This window comes from Monodon monoceros, unplaced genomic scaffold, assembly GCF_005190385.1.
Source record: "Monodon monoceros isolate NGI ecotype Baffin Bay Population unplaced genomic scaffold, NGI_Narwhal_1 Super_Scaffold_7, whole genome shotgun sequence".
NCBI classification, from domain to species: domain Eukaryota; kingdom Metazoa; phylum Chordata; class Mammalia; order Artiodactyla; family Monodontidae; genus Monodon; species Monodon monoceros.
The window spans coordinates 98,758,334-98,774,314 of NW_021703784.1; the positions used below are offsets into that span (position 1 = coordinate 98,758,334).

The 15,981-nt window shown below is 52.1% G+C and overlaps 1 protein-coding gene across 2 annotated transcripts; it reads right to left on the minus strand.

Moving 5' to 3' along the window:
* Positions 1-1,229: 1,229 nt before the first annotated feature.
* Positions 1,230-8,620, minus strand: LOC114887794 (solute carrier family 22 member 6). Of its 2 annotated transcripts, XM_029209665.1 has the most exons (11): positions 8,250-8,543; positions 7,908-8,162; positions 7,462-7,565; positions 7,053-7,207; positions 5,663-5,831; positions 5,117-5,240; positions 4,859-4,974; positions 3,591-3,805; positions 3,372-3,480; positions 1,820-2,023; positions 1,238-1,509 (listed from the first exon to the last, which is right to left on the minus strand). In XM_029209665.1, the coding sequence occupies exons 1-11, from the start codon at positions 8,274-8,276 to the stop codon at positions 1,422-1,424; spliced, it is 1,566 nt and encodes a 521-aa protein (XP_029065498.1). In that variant the 5' UTR covers positions 8,277-8,543; the 3' UTR covers positions 1,238-1,421. The 2 variants fall into 2 exon arrangements, with proteins under 2 accessions (XP_029065497.1, XP_029065498.1); XM_029209664.1 differs by having other exon boundaries at positions 1,230-1,509; positions 7,908-8,620.
* Between the last annotated feature and the right edge of the window lie 7,361 nt (positions 8,621-15,981).

The window sequence follows — 15,981 nt, forward strand, 5'->3', positions numbered from 1 at the left end:
CCAGCAGACAAGCATGACTAAGCAAGTACATGTACTAGAGGGCACTGCTGGCCCCCTCCTTCCTGCCACCTGTGGGTGTTAAAGGACTATCTTTTCCCATGGCCTCCCCACTCTAGCCCCCCGCCCCCAGCCTCCCTGAAGGGAGCTCCCTTGCTGACGCAGGTGACTGGATATTCCTCTTTTCCTGGCTGTGATCCCTAAACTGCCTTCTATCCCTCCTTTCACATGGTTCCTACCATGTGATCCGGTCTCCTCCACCCCCCCCCCACCCACCCCCCCTTCTCTGTCTCTTTTCAGCTCAGGAGGGAGGAGTAGAAGCACAGCCCTGGGGGTGGAAGAGGCCAAAGTCTCAGTGCCTCACAGCCCCCGGGGCATTTTGTGGGGAGGGGGGATGTCCTGGCACACACATTCCACGTGGTCTGCTTCTAACCCTGACTCTGCAATTTAACAGCTGTGTGAATTAGGGCAAGTTACTTAACCACTCTGTGCCTTGATCTCCTTCCCTGTAAAATGGGGATAATCCTAGCACTTATCTCTAGAAGGCTCCTGGGAGGACTGAATGCGTTAATACATGCAAAGTGCTTAGGACCGTGCCTGGCACCAAATTAGCACTCAGAGGTGGCTCTCTGGCTGGGTTCCACCCTCCCTTTTTCTCCTCCTTCCCCTCCACCAACCCAGGGCCCGCTGGAGGCAGAGCAGCAAAGAAAGGCCGGGAAGCTCAGTGTGGAGGGTTAGGATAGCTAGCAGGCTGAATCTCCAGGTGCACAGCTGGAAGTGGCAAACTGGTTTTGAGTCCAGACCCTGCTGGAATCCAGAGGAGCAGGGATCAGCATCCTGACGTCACAGCTGCTCTCTTTTCTCCTCCTTTGCTGCCAGAAGTTCCCAGGAGCTTTCACAGAGAGGGAGGATCCTGAAACAAAGCCTCGGATTGGCTGCTTTCATTTTAGTCCCTTGTCATTTTCCAGGCTGATAGGGAAGGGGTGTAGTGTAAGGGATTTAAAACTCAGAAATAGCAATATTTAGATAGGTTAGAGAAGGAAGGAGGGAAGAGGGAGGAAAGCAGAGCCAGGGGAAGGGGCCGAGGTAAGAGGTTCTTCTCCAGTTGCCTGGGATGGTTTGTAAAGTCCTGGGGATTGAGGGTGGGGGGACTGGATTGTATGCTCTTTTGGACTGGAAGCTGGCTGAAGCGGAGTGGCTGTTACTTTTGAGACAGGAGAGACAAAGGGAGATGCTGTGCACAAACCTTTTAATATGCGGTCTTCGTGGCGTCTATTCAGAGGGGGGGGCCCCTGGGGAGTGCTCCCTGAACCATAGCCCCAGCACTTGGGCCACCATTCCCCCTTCCCCCTTCTCCTGCGAGTGGCCCAGGACCTGTAGGACCCTGTCTTCCTTTAGGGCTCTGTAAGGCTCCTTTTCAGCGCTCAGAGTCCGTCCTTCGCTTGTGCTGAGGCCTGGAGCGGGACCATCTGCTTTCGCTCCTGTCGCTGCTGCCTCCTCTTTCCTCTCCTCCTGCGGCAGGTCGGGGTGGGTGGGTGGGCAGGAGAGTGGCGCCCTCGGTATGCAGCCCCCAGGCCAGCCTGGGGCTCCCAGGGGGCTCTCCATTCAGCTGTGCCCAGCTACCAGCTCTCTGCCCCAAACATCTACCACTCCCTCGAGCTGCGAGCCCCAGGAAGGACTCCAGGAGACTCTCAGCCAATTGGGGACACAGGGGCAAAGAGCCCTGGCCTGGAAGAGGAGGCCTGGGTTTGAGTCTTAATGCCACCCCAGCCTGGATGTGTGACCCGGGGAGAGTCCCTGCTGTCTTTGGGTGGAGGCCCACCTGTTTTCCACGTCCTGCACTGTGTCTGGCAGTGGCTGGCCCAGGGTCTCCGGCAGGAAGACAGTGGCAGCGCTGGCGGCCACGGGGACAGCGCCGTAGATAAAGAGAGGCACGGAGGGGTAGATCTCGGCGGCCATGCTCACCAGTGGGCTCACAATGCTGCCCACTCGCGCCAGAGTGCTGCCCATTCCCAAGCCTGTCTGCCTGCGGAACCCAGGGGGATGGGTGCCGGTTAGAGTTCTGGCATGAATGCTGAGGTTCTGGCTGGATTTGGGGCCAGGGCAGCTCAGGCCCAGCCCCAGGAGACCCACTGGTGCCTGCTCTGTTCCCCATTTGATTAGCTAACCAATTTGGCATTTATTTTGGAGATTAAAAAAAAAAAAAAACCAAAACAGGTTGGGAAAGGCTCTGGGCAGAGAATCAGGAGATTGAATTTTGCCTCTGCCTTTAACTTGCTCTGTGACCTTGGGCAAGTCTCTTGCCCTCTCTGGACAGTTTCCTGAACTGTTGAGTTAGCTTAGTTCGGCCAGTTGTTCTCAGATCACCTGAGGGATTTGATTTACAGTTGCCCCAGCTCCACACAGACCTGTTGGATTAGAATCCCCAGGGGAAGGGACCTGGACTCTGCATGTTAAGAACATTCTCTGTGAGAGCAGAGGTTAAAAACTTTGACTAGGGAGATAAACTGCTTGCTTTCAGATCTAAGCTTCCTGACTTATACGCTGTGTGACCTTGGGCAAGGCACTTAACCTCTCTGAGGCTCAGTTTTCTCATTTGGAAAATGGGAATTATCATAGTACCTACCTCATAAGCTTGTTATGAGGACCAAAAGAGTTGATATTTGTAAACAGTTTGACAGTGCCTGGCACGTAGTACTACTTTATACTATCGTTCTTTCAGCTGAAATCCTTTGAAGGTACAGGACAGTAACCATGACCCCTTGCGGTTCTCATTCCAAGTAGCCTAGGGAAGCCTGGCATTTCTTTGACATCTCATATGAATTTTGCACCCCATTCTATTTTTTTGTTGTTGTTGTTTTGCATCCCATTCTTAAAATAGATATGTGTTTCTGGTGTCTTAATGCAAAAATACCCCCTCCCTGAAACGTTGGCACTCAAAAAAGCCGTGCTGTATTTATCCATACAACTCCCAGAACCACCGTTATTAAGTGGTTGCTCTGTGATAAAAAATTACTTTCATGTTTGTGGTCTTTGGTTTTAGACATACTACTTGGTTAAAGATGGAATTTAGATTTTGTGGCAGCTTCTAACTTGTACTTTGGAGATCAAGGGGGGGACTTCAGTTAACTGCCTCTGAGATGTGTCTTCTTGGCCTCCAACCCTGTCCCAGTTGGTGGCTCAAATCTTCCCCTTAGGTCAGGTAAGAGGTTAGTGGGCAGCCTAGGTGTGTACGGAGCGGCTGATATAGACCTTTCACTGTTAGGTGCTGGGAGGGGGCCTTGGGCTGGGGCATAATGGACTGTGCTCTGGGTCTGACCTGTGTGCGGGGGAATGTCTTGTCCCCAAGCCCCTCCCATTAAGCTCCCACTCACCGGATCACTGTGGGGTACAGCTCCCCAGTGTACAGGAAGATGCAGTTGAAGGAGGCGGCCAGGCAGCCCTTCCCCAGCACAGCAAGGGAGGTTCGGACAATGGACTGATCTAGAGAGAAGAGAGGGGGTCAGCAGATCTTGGGAGTGCGGGCTGAGAAGTTGGGTCATGTCTGGGGGTGTGGCCAAGGATGAGGGGCCAAGATGTTCATGGGTGCTCACCCTGGGGTACCACCCCATTGATCAGGATGCAGATGCCTGCCAGCAGCAGTGAGGCCATCTGGGCAGGCCGGCGGCCCATAGAGTTGATGACAAGGAAGCCCACAAGCTTGGCAGGCAGGTCCACAGCACCAAAGATCACCTGGATTAGGTAGATGCTGACCCCAAAACCCTGCAGGTCCATGACCAGCCCATAGTAGGCAAAGCTAGTGGCAAACCTGGTGGGAAGGGATGAGGGGTATGGAGTTTGTTAGGAAGATTAAAGGCGGGGGAGTGCTCATCCAGAACAGGGGTGAGCTGCACGGGTTACCCTGTTTAAGAACCTGGAATCTACCTTGCCTAGTGTTTTTCTGTCACTTAGTATGCACTTTAAATGTTAGGGTAGTCCTCCGATACCCCAGATTTCTCACTCTTCTGATAGTCCCCAGTGTATTAGGGACTTTTCACTTAGTTGCCATGTAGGATTTACACAGTTTTAGTCTTTATTTTATCTATTGATACTGGACTGAGGGAGGACAAGTGGATATCCGAAGCCATATATTTAGGGCCAAGGTGTTGGGAGAGGCCAGAGTGTTCCGGGACCTGTCCGTGGTCCTGGGATGGTGGTTGTGCTTCTTAAGATGTCAAGAGCCCAGAATATAAAGCTCAGGTTGTTGGACAGAACCCACAACCTGGAGTAAAGCCCAAATTGGAAGCAAAGAATTCATTGGCAGGATTGTTCCTTCTGACCATGTTTCTCTTAATTGTCATGGGATTGCTATGATGATGGGGTTGGGAGAGTAGCACGTAAGAGGGGTAATGGGTGATGTTGCAGTGGGAAAGGAAGATTTTTGGCTGGTCTCAACCCTGGCCAGAGTGTACTTTCAGAGATGAGTTTTGCCTGTGCCTGTGTTTCTGGCAGGCACCACAAGGCCAGTGATGTCTCTCAATGTTTTGCAAACCAGCCGTGTCTCTGCCTTTGTGATGTAATTCTGTTGACTCTGCGGGCCATCAGTACCGATGAAGTGTTTCCATATTGGAACAGAGCTGATAAAAGGAGAAGAATATGGAGAGATTGATGCCCAGTTTGGGGATTGGAGGCAAACTGAGGCTGGAGGTCATCTGGTTCTATAAGACTCTCTCTGGTGGGGAATTCCTGCCTCTCATAGCTGGTCTGCAGACTTCCTCCCTCTTGTCTCCCTTCTTCCATCCCCTGCGTCCACTCTTTCCCCAACCAGTCTTTAGTCTCTCGGTCTGTCTGTCTGTCCATCAGTCTGTCTGTCTGGGCCTACCACAGCATGGAGAGGCAGAGGAAGAGGCGGCGAAGGGCAGGACAGCGCAGCAGCTCCATGGCCGAGGCCTGGCCTTTGCCCAGGGTCAGCTCCTTCTGCAGACTGGCCCGGAGCACCTGCCGGGATGGACCGGGCTCAGGGCTTGGACTTCCATAGGAGCTCCTCCCAGCCTAGCTCCTCACTCAGAGAAGCCCTGTGAGTCCTGGGTTTAGGGATGGAGCCCTGGTGCTGTGTCATGGGAGGTCTCAGGAGTCTCACCTCCATACTTAGACTGGCCCCCTCTTCCCGCTTCCCATTGATCCAGGCCACTCTTTGCAGGGCCTTCAGGGTGAGGTCCAGCCTCCCAGAGGAGGAGTACCAGCGGGCCGACTCGATGAAGAACCTGGGAGCAGGGGTGAGCGTGGGTGTTGGCGTGGCTTCAGTTCCAGTCACTGGGGCTGGAGGTAGGGCATGGGCTTTCCAGAGGTCTGCAGTGGGACTTTATGTAAGATTGGGAACCCAGGACTTTGCCACACCCCAATCTCTAGGACCATAAGGCAGTGCCCAGCTTGGTGATGACTTATTCCCCAACACGGGAGCTCAGCCCTTGGGTGCTGGGTATAGGGAGCAGGGCAGGTAGGCTGGAGAGCTGGGGGGAGCTGGGGAAGCCAGAGAACCAGACACCCTGGGGCAAGTCCTTCCCCCCAGAGCTTCAGCTTCCCCATTGGTCACACTGAGTCACTGGCCTGGGTTTGACCTTCTCTGATTCTGCAGGCGACACCTGGGGGAAGTCTTGTCCCTCGCATCCCTCTGGGCCCCACGCACCAGGAGTAGATGAAGAAGGCAAAAAAGGGCACGGAGACCAGCAGCTGCAGGTAGCGCCAGTGGGGCACAGCATAGGCCACACCAGCCAGGAGAAACTGGCCCAGGCTGTAGACATAGCCAATCAGGGTGCCCACACAGGCCCGCGTGTGGATGGGCATCCACTCCACATCTGAAAAGAGGGTTAGAACAGAGTGGTGGAACTTACTGGGTGCCAGGTGGGTGGAGACCCGTGGAGCCCACCAAGACCCCTCTCTCCGTTCAAACCTTGGTCTGTCCCAAGGCTCAGTGGAAGATACATCAAACGAGGTTGGGGGCCATGGGAGGGGGAGTGGGGGGCTTGTGATGGAGGTGGGGATGGGAGGTAGGTTTGGAATCCCCAGGACTTGTCCCCTCCACTCCCCTGCTGTGTGTTTTTGCTCCTCTCCAACCTACTGTCCTGGCCAGGGTACTCTTTCCCTTCAGAGCATCTCTGACCACTCATTCCATCCTCAACAGCACCCGCCCCTCTGGTCCTTCTCAGTCTGGGCTGGATTTCAGCCTCAGTGGCCAGAGCAACTCAGAGGAGACAGTAGCTTTCCTCTACTCTGGAGAATTGAGGTGGGAGTGGGACCACCTCTCTGCTTCTGTCTGAAGAGGTCCAGTTTCGTTCCTTGTGGGCTCCTGATTTGGCAGCTGGGGCAGTGGCTTGAAGACTTAGATTGGCCTTTGGGACTGGATTCTCTAGGTGTCCTGCCCCAGCCCTAGCCTTGTCCTGGTTAATTCCTTTAGTCTGGAGAATCCCAAATCCTTAGATTCCCCTCTGGGCTTGGGTAAATCCTTTCCCTTCTCCCCTGCCTCAGGTTCCTCATCTGAGAAACAGGGAGAAGGGGTGTGACTTATCCAAGGAGGCACACTGATGACTCATGGACAGGCCATGCTCAGTCCATAAATGTGTTTGGTCTACATGATGCTGGCTTGCCCTATGTTAAAAATATGAGAATTAATTGCAAATGTTAAAAAAAATTGAGATATTTTACACTGATAAAAAAGGGTGGGGGAAGATCTGACAGCCCCGAGACTTCTTGGCTGGAGCCGCTGAGTGGCTGTGGCCTGTCTGGATGGATGTGACTATCTTTCAGAGACAGTCCTCACCACTGCCTAGGGCCTGTTGTCTGCTTCAGTCATTTATGGGAATTACCTGGCCCTAACAATGGACTTTGCAATCACATGTTTAAATGAGAGGTCAGGAAGGTGTGAGCCCCGGGAAAAAGGCTGTTATGTTGGCTGGAAGGGCAGGACAGGCTGAGTGCAGGAGGGGTGGGCTGGGAGAGGAGGCTGGAAAGGGGCTGCAGGGCTGGGTGGTCGGAAGGGGGTGGGTAGGGGCCTGCCCTGCCCTTCCGGCCTCCCTCACTCAGTGTCATGCAGTTGAGGGAAATGCCAGCCAGCGACATGCCCGAGAGGAGCCGGAAGGCGCAGTAGACGGGGAAGCTGGGAGCAAAGGCGGTGCAGGTTCCTGACACAGCCGTCTGCAGGTAGTTCAAGATGAGCACCTTCCGGCGGCCCAGCCTGTCGGGGGAAGGAAGACCTGCAACACGGGTCCTGAGGACCAGCAGGGCCAGGCTAAGCTGGGAGAGGGGCGCTTGCCCTGGGTGAGTCCCTGGGGTGGGGGTCTTTGCAGGACCCGTGACTGATCATAAGGCTGTGCGACAGGTCCTCAAACGAGCCCCAGCTGGTGATGCCAACCTCCCACCTAGGTCCCCCAAGCCCAGCTGAGGAGCCCCCAGTCCCAGCCCAGCTCCTTGGCCCTGCCCAGGACTGACCTGTCTGCCAGGTGCCCGAATATCATGGCTCCGAGAAGCACCCCTACCATGTACAAGGACTGAGCCAGCTGGCGTAAGGCCCTACGAGAACACACGAGGTCCCACTGTGGGGAGAGGGGGCAAGGGTCAGGCCAAGGCAAGCCTGGGCTGCAGGGCAGCCCCTTGCCCTCCTTCCGGCTGGTCCTCTGAGGCCTGTGTCACCCTCTTCCCCTGACTCTTCTCTTTGGCCCCAGGAGCTGAGAGACTTTTCTTGACCCCTACAACTCCCACCTCCCCCTTTCCTACAAAGACCCCCATCTTGAACCCCTTTCTCCATTTTCCCATCTTGGCCTCTGGAGAATTTGAGACAGTCTGTGTGTGTGTGTGTGTGTGTGTGTGTGTGTGTGTGTGTGTCAGAGGGGAAAGCACACTCTGGATGGTGTACAGAGGGGCCCAGGTCTCCTCACCTCCATCACGATGGTGGAAGGGAAGGTGCTATTGTCATAGATCCAGCCGTGGGTGCAGGGCTCTGTGGCCCCCGTGCCATTGGTCTCTGTGCCGTTGGGAAAGGGCAGCCCCCGCTGGGGGGAGGTGAAGCGGAGGCAGGACTCGGGCCGGCCCTGCCTGTCCCGGGGCAGCCAGGCGTCCAGCTCTCCGTCCTTGCTGAGGTTGGTGTCGGCAGGCGGGCGGCAGTGGTGGGTGGGGACAGCGGCGGTGAAGTTCTGCAGGGTGTTGTGGGAGGCCATCAGGAGCAGGGGGAGGACCACCAGAGTGACCTGGATCTGCTGGAAGCGGCCGGCGCCCCCCACCTGCAGCAGGAGGTCATTGAAGGCCATGGGGCCAGGCCTGGCCGAGAGGCTGGGAGCTGAGGACTTCCAGTCCCAGACCCTCTGTCTGTGTGCCGGTCCGCCCGCTGCCCTTCCCTGGTGGAGAGGGACTGCCGTTGCTTCCGCAGCCAAGCTGCTCCTGGAACTGAATCTGAGCTGGCTCTGTAGGGGGGACAGCAGCCCGGCCAGGCAGCCCCTCCTTTCTTCTCTCTCCTTGTTCTGTCCCTCCCTTTCCTTGGCAGCCTCTCCTCACTTGGTGTGAGTGTGTGGGGTGTTTCTCAGCTTTCAGGGTCTGCTGTAGCCCTGACCCCTACAGGGGCAGTATTTAATACTTGGTCTGGAGGGAATGAGTTAAAGTGTGACTTGGTATCAGAAGGATTAACCCTCCAAGTATCCTTGTATCAGTGGAATTTCTCCACATGGGTATAAAGGGCAGGAGAGGGTGGACTGAAGTGGGGGTGATGGGAGCAGATTGTACTGGGCACCTGGGGGCAGGAGGGGAAAGTGTGGGACCTTTTGTCTTCCTTTTAGTGAGGGGATTGGGTTCTGGGAAGTGTGCTGGCCTCTTGTGGGGCTTCTGTCCCTTTTAGTGGGCAGGATCCAAAGGGACCGTCTTGGGGAGGGGTTGCCAGAGAAAATACAGGTTGCCCAGTTAATTTGAATTTCAGATCATCAAATAAATTTTTTTCTTTAGTGTTAAGAATGTCCCTAATATTTACATGGGACATACTTCTACTAAAAAAGTATTCATTGATCTGAAATTCAAATTTAACTGGGTTTCCTGTATTCTTTTTTTTTTTCTTAACATCTTTATTGGAGTATAATTGCTTTACATTGTTGTGTTAGTTTCTGCTGTATCACACAGTGAATCAGCTATACGTATACATATATCCCCATAAACCCTCCCTCTTGCATCTCCCTCCCACCCTCCCTACCCCACCCCTCTAGGTGGTCACAAAGCACCGAGCTGATCTCCCTGTGCTATGCGGCTGCTTCCCACTATCCTGTACTATTTGCTAAAATTGGCAACCCCGGTCTTTGGTCTTCTGGGGACAGCTTACATCTTATAGGACCACGGCTTTGTTCAATTGGAAGACACAGTAGAGGTCAGAGGCTGCTTTTGAAGCAGTAGGACCTAAGACCAACATCTTATGTGATGTAGACTGAGTCTTCCAGTATCTCAGCTTTTACTTTCTTCCTCATCCCGATTCAAAATTTCCCTTTGTCTTGTCTTCTGTCTATAGCTTCTCCTCCCCCTCCTCCCCCTCCCCTTCCCCTCCTCCTTTTTCCTCTTCCTCTTCTTCTTCTTCTTCTTCTTCTTCTCCTCCTCCTCCTCCTTCTTCTCCTCCTCCTCCTTCTTCCCAATGAGCATGAACTTATTTTACTTTTAGCCACAACTCTAAGACATTCGCTTGATTTCCCCAATGGCTTGGTTCCTGCGTCCAGTTCACTCCTGCTCAGGGCAGTGCCAAGCTCTGATTGGATGTGTTTCTATGGGATCCGATTGGTTGGATCATGGGTTGGGGAGGTCAACAGAGTGGATTACAGCTTCTTGCTTTCACTTTGCATAGTGTATATTATATAAACCATGGACTCTGGAGTCAGCTTACTTGGATCCAAATCCTCACTCCACACTTGCTGGCCATGGGCAAGTTGCTAAACTTTCTGTATCTCAGTGTTCTTGTTTGCAAGATGGGGATAACGGTTGTGTATGCCTCATTGGGTTGTTGGAGGGTTAAAAGAACAAATACAGGTAAAGATCTTAAGGTGGTCCCTGCCCTGTGGCTCAGTGATCATGAGCTGTTCTTATTATTTGTTTCTGGTAAAAAGGTGACACTATCACACTGATTTTTAGAGAGAAAATGCGCCTAGGCACATCTTACCCTCAGAACTGTGATTCCCGATTGGGGGAGATTTTTCCCCAGGGGACATCTGTAGACATTCTTGGTTATCACCACTGGGGGGTGGTTGTACCACTGGCATCTAGCGGGTAGAGTCCCAGGGATGCTACTCAACATCCTACAGTGCACAGGGCAGGTCTCCATAACCAATAGTTTCCTGGAACTAAAATGTCAATAGTGCTAAGAAACCCTACCCTAGAAGATGTCCTCAGACTTCTTTTGTATAGTGATCAATCCTATACCTGCTTGGCAAAGGGCAGTGCAGTCAGACGGATGACTCCTACCAACATATTTCTAAGAATCCCCACATGCTTATGTGAATGGGCAAATGTTTGCAAGGTGAACATGAGAACTCCTCTGCCTCCCCAGAATAACAGCAGACTTGCAGGCTCCAAAGTGCTGCAAGTCTTCCCCTAGCTGCGCCTACCCAGCCAGTTTTGCCACTGGAGTGGCCAAATCAAGACCCTGGTCTCCCTGTGTCCAGGTCAACACCCTTTCCCACCATGTTCTAACTCGATTGCTGGGCTTGGGTTACCATATTAGACTCTTTTTTGCCCTTCGTGGTGTGTTTCCATTTGGGGTCTCTGGCTGTCCCTCTCTGTAATCTGCCACCCATTGACTGCTCCTCTAGCCCACTTCAGAGATGTTGGCATATGTCTGAACACAACGGATTATTAGGGTTCCATAGTTTTACAGGAGGTATGCCAGGCCCTGTACAAATTAGCTGATGCCAAGGGCCGTGAAGGGAAGGGGCATTTCTCAATTCTTCTGGGCACAAATCTCCAAGTCTTATTGAGGGGAAGCAGTTTGACTTCTGACTTGTCTTGTAAGGAGTCAAGATGCTCTGTTAGCATCGCACAGTTTACACAAACTACACTTTTGTGTGTGAAGTTGGGGGAGTATATATTGTCTATCGAAGTCCTGGGTACATAAAGTCTTACGCTAGTTCAAACCTATTCTGTCTAACTTCAAAGCCAACCAAGTTCTTAACTGGTACTCTGGAGGTGTGGACTGCCCAGCTAAAGAGCTCTTGGTGACCATGTGACCTCATATGTACAGAAGAGAATAGGGGAGGCCCAGAGAGGTATGAGACTCAGCCCAGCTTCCCTCCTCCCACCTTGTGTTGGTTCTGGGCTGGGACCCCATGGGTGTCCAGATGCCTGACAACATTTTCCAGGCCAAGGTATATAAGAACCTTGTGGCCTGGGGATGTGAGGACAGCTGGACAAATAGCTTGGGGGTTCTGGGGCCAGTCTCCTGCCAGGACTTGGTGCCCTCATGGGGGAGTGGGTGGAGTGCCAAGTGCAGTGGGGGAGATTGTGGGCCCCTATAAGCACCCTTCTTCTCTGATCCTGTGTCCAGTCCTGCCCGGGAGAAGAGCTCCCTCCCTAGTGTCTGACCAGCTCCAAGCAGCCTAAGTCTGGAAAAGGCTCAGCTGGAAACTCTAGGGACTGAACTGTGGTTGGCTCCTGGAATTATCTGGTTAGTGAGGGGATTCCCCACCAGCCTCTCAGCTCATGGAGAGTTTCTGGATGGAATTGCTCCCTTGGCAAATGATTTGTAGAGCCAGGAACTATCCTTTAGGGACATTCTGGGTCATTAAACACCCAGAGTTGGACTCCCCTGTGCTCACTGGAATGTGGACTTAAGTTCTGGCCATGCTCACCAAGAAGGGGTCAAATCTGAGGACTTCCGACTGGCCAAGAGCCACAGAGCCACGTGCCATTAGTGATGAACCCCATCACACAGGTGAAGACTTCTATTGTGAAGATGAGGAGACCAAGGCCCAGAGCAGGCAAGGGATTTGTCTAGGATCACACAGCAAGCAAATCTAGAACTCAGGCCTCTTGATTCCATTGCTTCTTCTACTATGTTAGCAGCCATCACATATCCCAGATTTTCTGAGACATCCAGATTTTGTATAATTTTATTCCATTAAATAAGTGGGATTTAAGGTGTGTGACTACCTGTGATTTTGATGTTGATTATTTTGTGAGACTTTTCAAATAAAATAATTTACAGATAAAGAAAACACTCTTGTTCAGATCACAGGCCCTAAGTGTGAGTTGAAATGATTGACCTGGAGAGAAGTCTGGCAGACTCCAAGCGCCTGCCAGGTCTACAACATTCGGAGCAAGGAGCCAGACTGTGAGCTTTACGCCTTGTGGCTTGGCTACTCCGGCCAATGAGTAGTATGTAAGTTAGAAATTAATCCAAAGACTGCCATTTAAAGGCTGGATATGAGCCTAGTAACCAATGAAGTGGCTCAGTGTGAGGACGCCCCCCAAGTGAGGTGCTCCACATTGGGTGGCAATTCACTGAGCCAGTTCAGGGACAGAGAGAAGCAAATAGGGAAAGCGGGAGGAGCTGGAGTCGTGGAGGAACAAGCAGACATGGAGAGAGGGTGGAATCCAGATGGGGAGTTGGGAATGGCCAGAGGAATGGCATATATTGGGGGGGGGCGGTCAGTACAACCTGACACCAGCATCCCAGGTCACCAGGAGTCCTGAATACGTGATTAGGAGCTGCTTTCCTGGGCATCTTCCCTTATCTTCCTGTGTGTCTTTGCAGTAAACCCCTGGATACAGCACAGGAACAGCTAGGACATCCTGGGAGCCACCCTGAATTCTGGACAACTGAAAGATGGGGGTGGGTGAGAGAGCCAGTGTTCTTCACTGAACCCAATTCTTCTCCCTGCAGGCTGAGACCCACTCAAGCCAAGGGGAGACATTGGTGGCCCCATTGTCAGCTGACCCTAAGTCAAATGTTGTGGAGGTGGGATGGAGAGAAGTCAGGTGCTGGGCAGGGGTGAGGGGCAGGCATAAGAGGAGCTGTTGCAGTCTAGGAACTGAAAGAAGTGAAATGAGGCTAGATTTCAGGGTGCAAGGTAGAGGGTGTTAAAAACTGAAGCCATTGGGGCAGGTTGGGGCCTGATCATGATGGGCCTTGTAACAGAGTTTAGACTTCATCCCGATGGGACATTACCAAAAAATTGAAGCGTGGGGGCAATATGATTTAGTTCATGTTTATTAAGCACTCTCTCACACATACCTAAATACAGACTTGAGAGTAATTAGCTCCGTGGCTGATAATTGAAGCCCTGCTGTGTGTCTGAGTTGTCCAGTATGGTAGCCACTAGCTACTACTGGGCGCCTGAATTGAGCTAATCCTAATGGAGATACGCTGTTAGGGTAAAATACATATGGATTTTGAAGACTCAGTATGAATTAAAGGCTATAAAATATCTCATTGATAACTTTTCTATTGATTACATGTTGAAATGGTAATATATGGATATATTGGGTTAAATAAAAATATTACTATAGTATTAAAATTAATTTCATCTTTTTAATAGTTACTAGGAATTTTAAAATTACACAAGTGGCTTGCATTATATTTTCACTGGACAGTGCTGGTAAAGAATCCTAGAGGAAGAGGTCCTAGGAAGAGTTTTGAGAGATGATCATTAAGAGCTGATAAAGGAATTGCTTTTGGAATTGTTTGGTTATAAGGAACAGAAACACTTGAGTTTATCTTTGAAAAAAAGGAGTTTATTCAGAGAAGTCAAAATAGTTGATAGAACCCAGGGGCAGAAAGTGCATCCAGGGCTGAGAGGGAATTGGGACGTGGAATCCATTAAGAATCAACGCAGGGACTTCCCTGGTGGCGCAGTGGTTAAGAATCTGCCTGCCAATGCAGGGGACATGGGTTCGAGCCCTGGTAGGGGAAGATCCCACATGCTGCAGAGCAACTAAGCCCGTGCGCCACAACTACTGAGCCTGAATGCTGCAACTACTGAAGCCCGCATGCCTAGAGCCCATGCTCCGCAACAAGAGCCCGCGTGGGCTACCGCAATGGGAAGCCCGCGTATTGCAATGAAGAGTATTCCCTGCTCGCCACAACTAGAGAAAGCCCGCACGCAGCAACAAAGACCCAAAGCAGCCAAAAATAAATTAAAAAAAAAGAATAAATGCAAATGGTCTCACCATTTGTTTATCTGAGCCCATGTCTTTTTTTTTCCCCTCTGTGCACCTGCTTCATTCTTTCTCTGCAACTGATTTTCTCTGCTCTACTTTTACCTGGGCCAGCCCACCTTCATGCTAACTTGCCTTCTCAGGACAAGAACCAAGAGATGGACTAGAACCTCCATGACCCAAATTCCAGCCCGGAGGGAACATGTGATTAACGAGATTTGGATCTGAAGTGCCCTCTGGTCCGGTCAGTCATGACCAGAGGTGCAGGGTCATGTTAACTGTTCAGTTAGCAGGTTCCGGGGAATGTAGACCCTTGAGGAAGGTGTGGGTGCAGGACAAAGTGATCATCATAGCATTTTACAGGAAACCCCAAAGGATACTGAGAAGGAGAAGCCAGAGTGTGGGAGGGAGCTGTAAGCACGTGGCATCTCAGAAACCAAGGAAGGAGGCCATGACCAATAGACCTATGGATCTGGCACGGGGGCTCATGAGTGTTGTTGGTGAAAACAATTTCAGAGAAGGGTGGGAGCCAGAGCGCAGTTTGGATGAGGTTAGAGAGTGGAGGCAGGGGAGGCAGACAGGAGCTTTGTGAAGTTTGGCTGTGAAGTGGAGAAAGAGAAAGTGTGGCCCTGGAGGGAGACGTGGCCTCCAAGGAAGGTTGGTTGGTTGGTTTGTGTTAAGATAGGAGAGACTTGGGTTTATTTAACTGGTGATGGGAAGGAGCCAGGAGAGAGGGAAAGGGCAGAGACCCAAGGAGAAGGCAGATGGCTGCTGGTGGGAGAGGCTGGATGCAGAGCCCCAATGGGAGGACTGGACTTTCTGTTGTGATTGGGGGAAACTTAGGAAACATGGTGGCAGACGTCGACAATGTTCAGTCACGGTTGCAGTTTTCTCAGTTAAATAGGAGACAAAGCTGCCTGGTGGGCACAGGGTTGGGACATGGATCAGAGACTCAGGGTGAGTTAGGGAGAAGGAGGTTGGGATTGGAGGAGCCCTGGCTTCCGTCTGCAGCCACTCTGGGCTTATCTAGTCAAGTGCTCACATGCATGACGGGACATAGATACACATGTGGTATTTCCAAGGACAGGACTTGCTATAGACTGCATTGTAACCCCCAAAGTGATGGTACTAGGAGGTGGGGCCTTTGGGAGGTAATTAGAGTTAGATGAGGTCATGAGGGTGGGGCCCTCATGATGGGATTAGTGCCCTTAAAAGAAGAGAGGGCTTCCCTGGTGGCGCAGTGGTTGAGAGTCCACCTGCCGATGCAGGGGACACGGGTTCGTGCCCCAGTCTGGGAAGATCCCACATGCCGCGGAGTGGCTGGGCCCGTGAGCCATGGCCGCTGAGCCTGCGCGTCTGGAGCCTGTGCTCTGCAACGGGAGAGGCCACAACAGTGAGAGGCCAGTTTACTGCAAAAAAAAAAAAAAAAAAAAAGAGAGAAACCAGAAAGCTTGATTCATCTCTCTCCCACCACATGAGACACAGTGAGAAGGTATCTGACCATCTGCAAGCCAGGAAGGGGGCCCCCACCAGGAACTGAGTCTGCCAGCACCTTGATCTTGGACTTCTCAGCCTCCCAAACTGTGAGGAAGAAATTGTTTAAGTGATTCTATCTGTGGCATGTTGTTATAGCAGTCCAAGTCGACTAATACAGGCTTGGCGTATACACACGTCAGTGTGCTCGCACTGGACACACGTGTTCACATCAGCCCACCTTGCGTGTACCTGTGTGCCCATACCTGTATGTACATGCCAGTGTGGATGGGCAGATGCACATGCTCACACGTCCATACCAGGCCCTGCCCCCTTTCCCACCCCTGTTCCTGAGCAGCATGGCTT

What these genes read in the sequence shown, in the direction of transcription:
- LOC114887794 (XM_029209664.1), bottom strand. Translation starts at nt 8,276, where the DNA reads ATGGCCTTCAATGACCTCCTGCTGCAGGTGGGGGGCGCCGGCCGCTTC. An exon ending in TTCGGGCACCTGGCAGACAG is followed by an intron (nt 7,208 to 7,461) that starts GTCAGTCCTGGG and finishes TTCCCCCGACAG; the next exon opens with GCTGGGCCGCCGGAAGGTGC. An exon ending in GTGCAGGACGTGGAAAACAG is followed by an intron (nt 1,510 to 1,819) that starts GTGGGCCTCCAC and finishes GACCTGCCGCAG; the next exon opens with GAGGAGAGGAAAGAGGAGGC.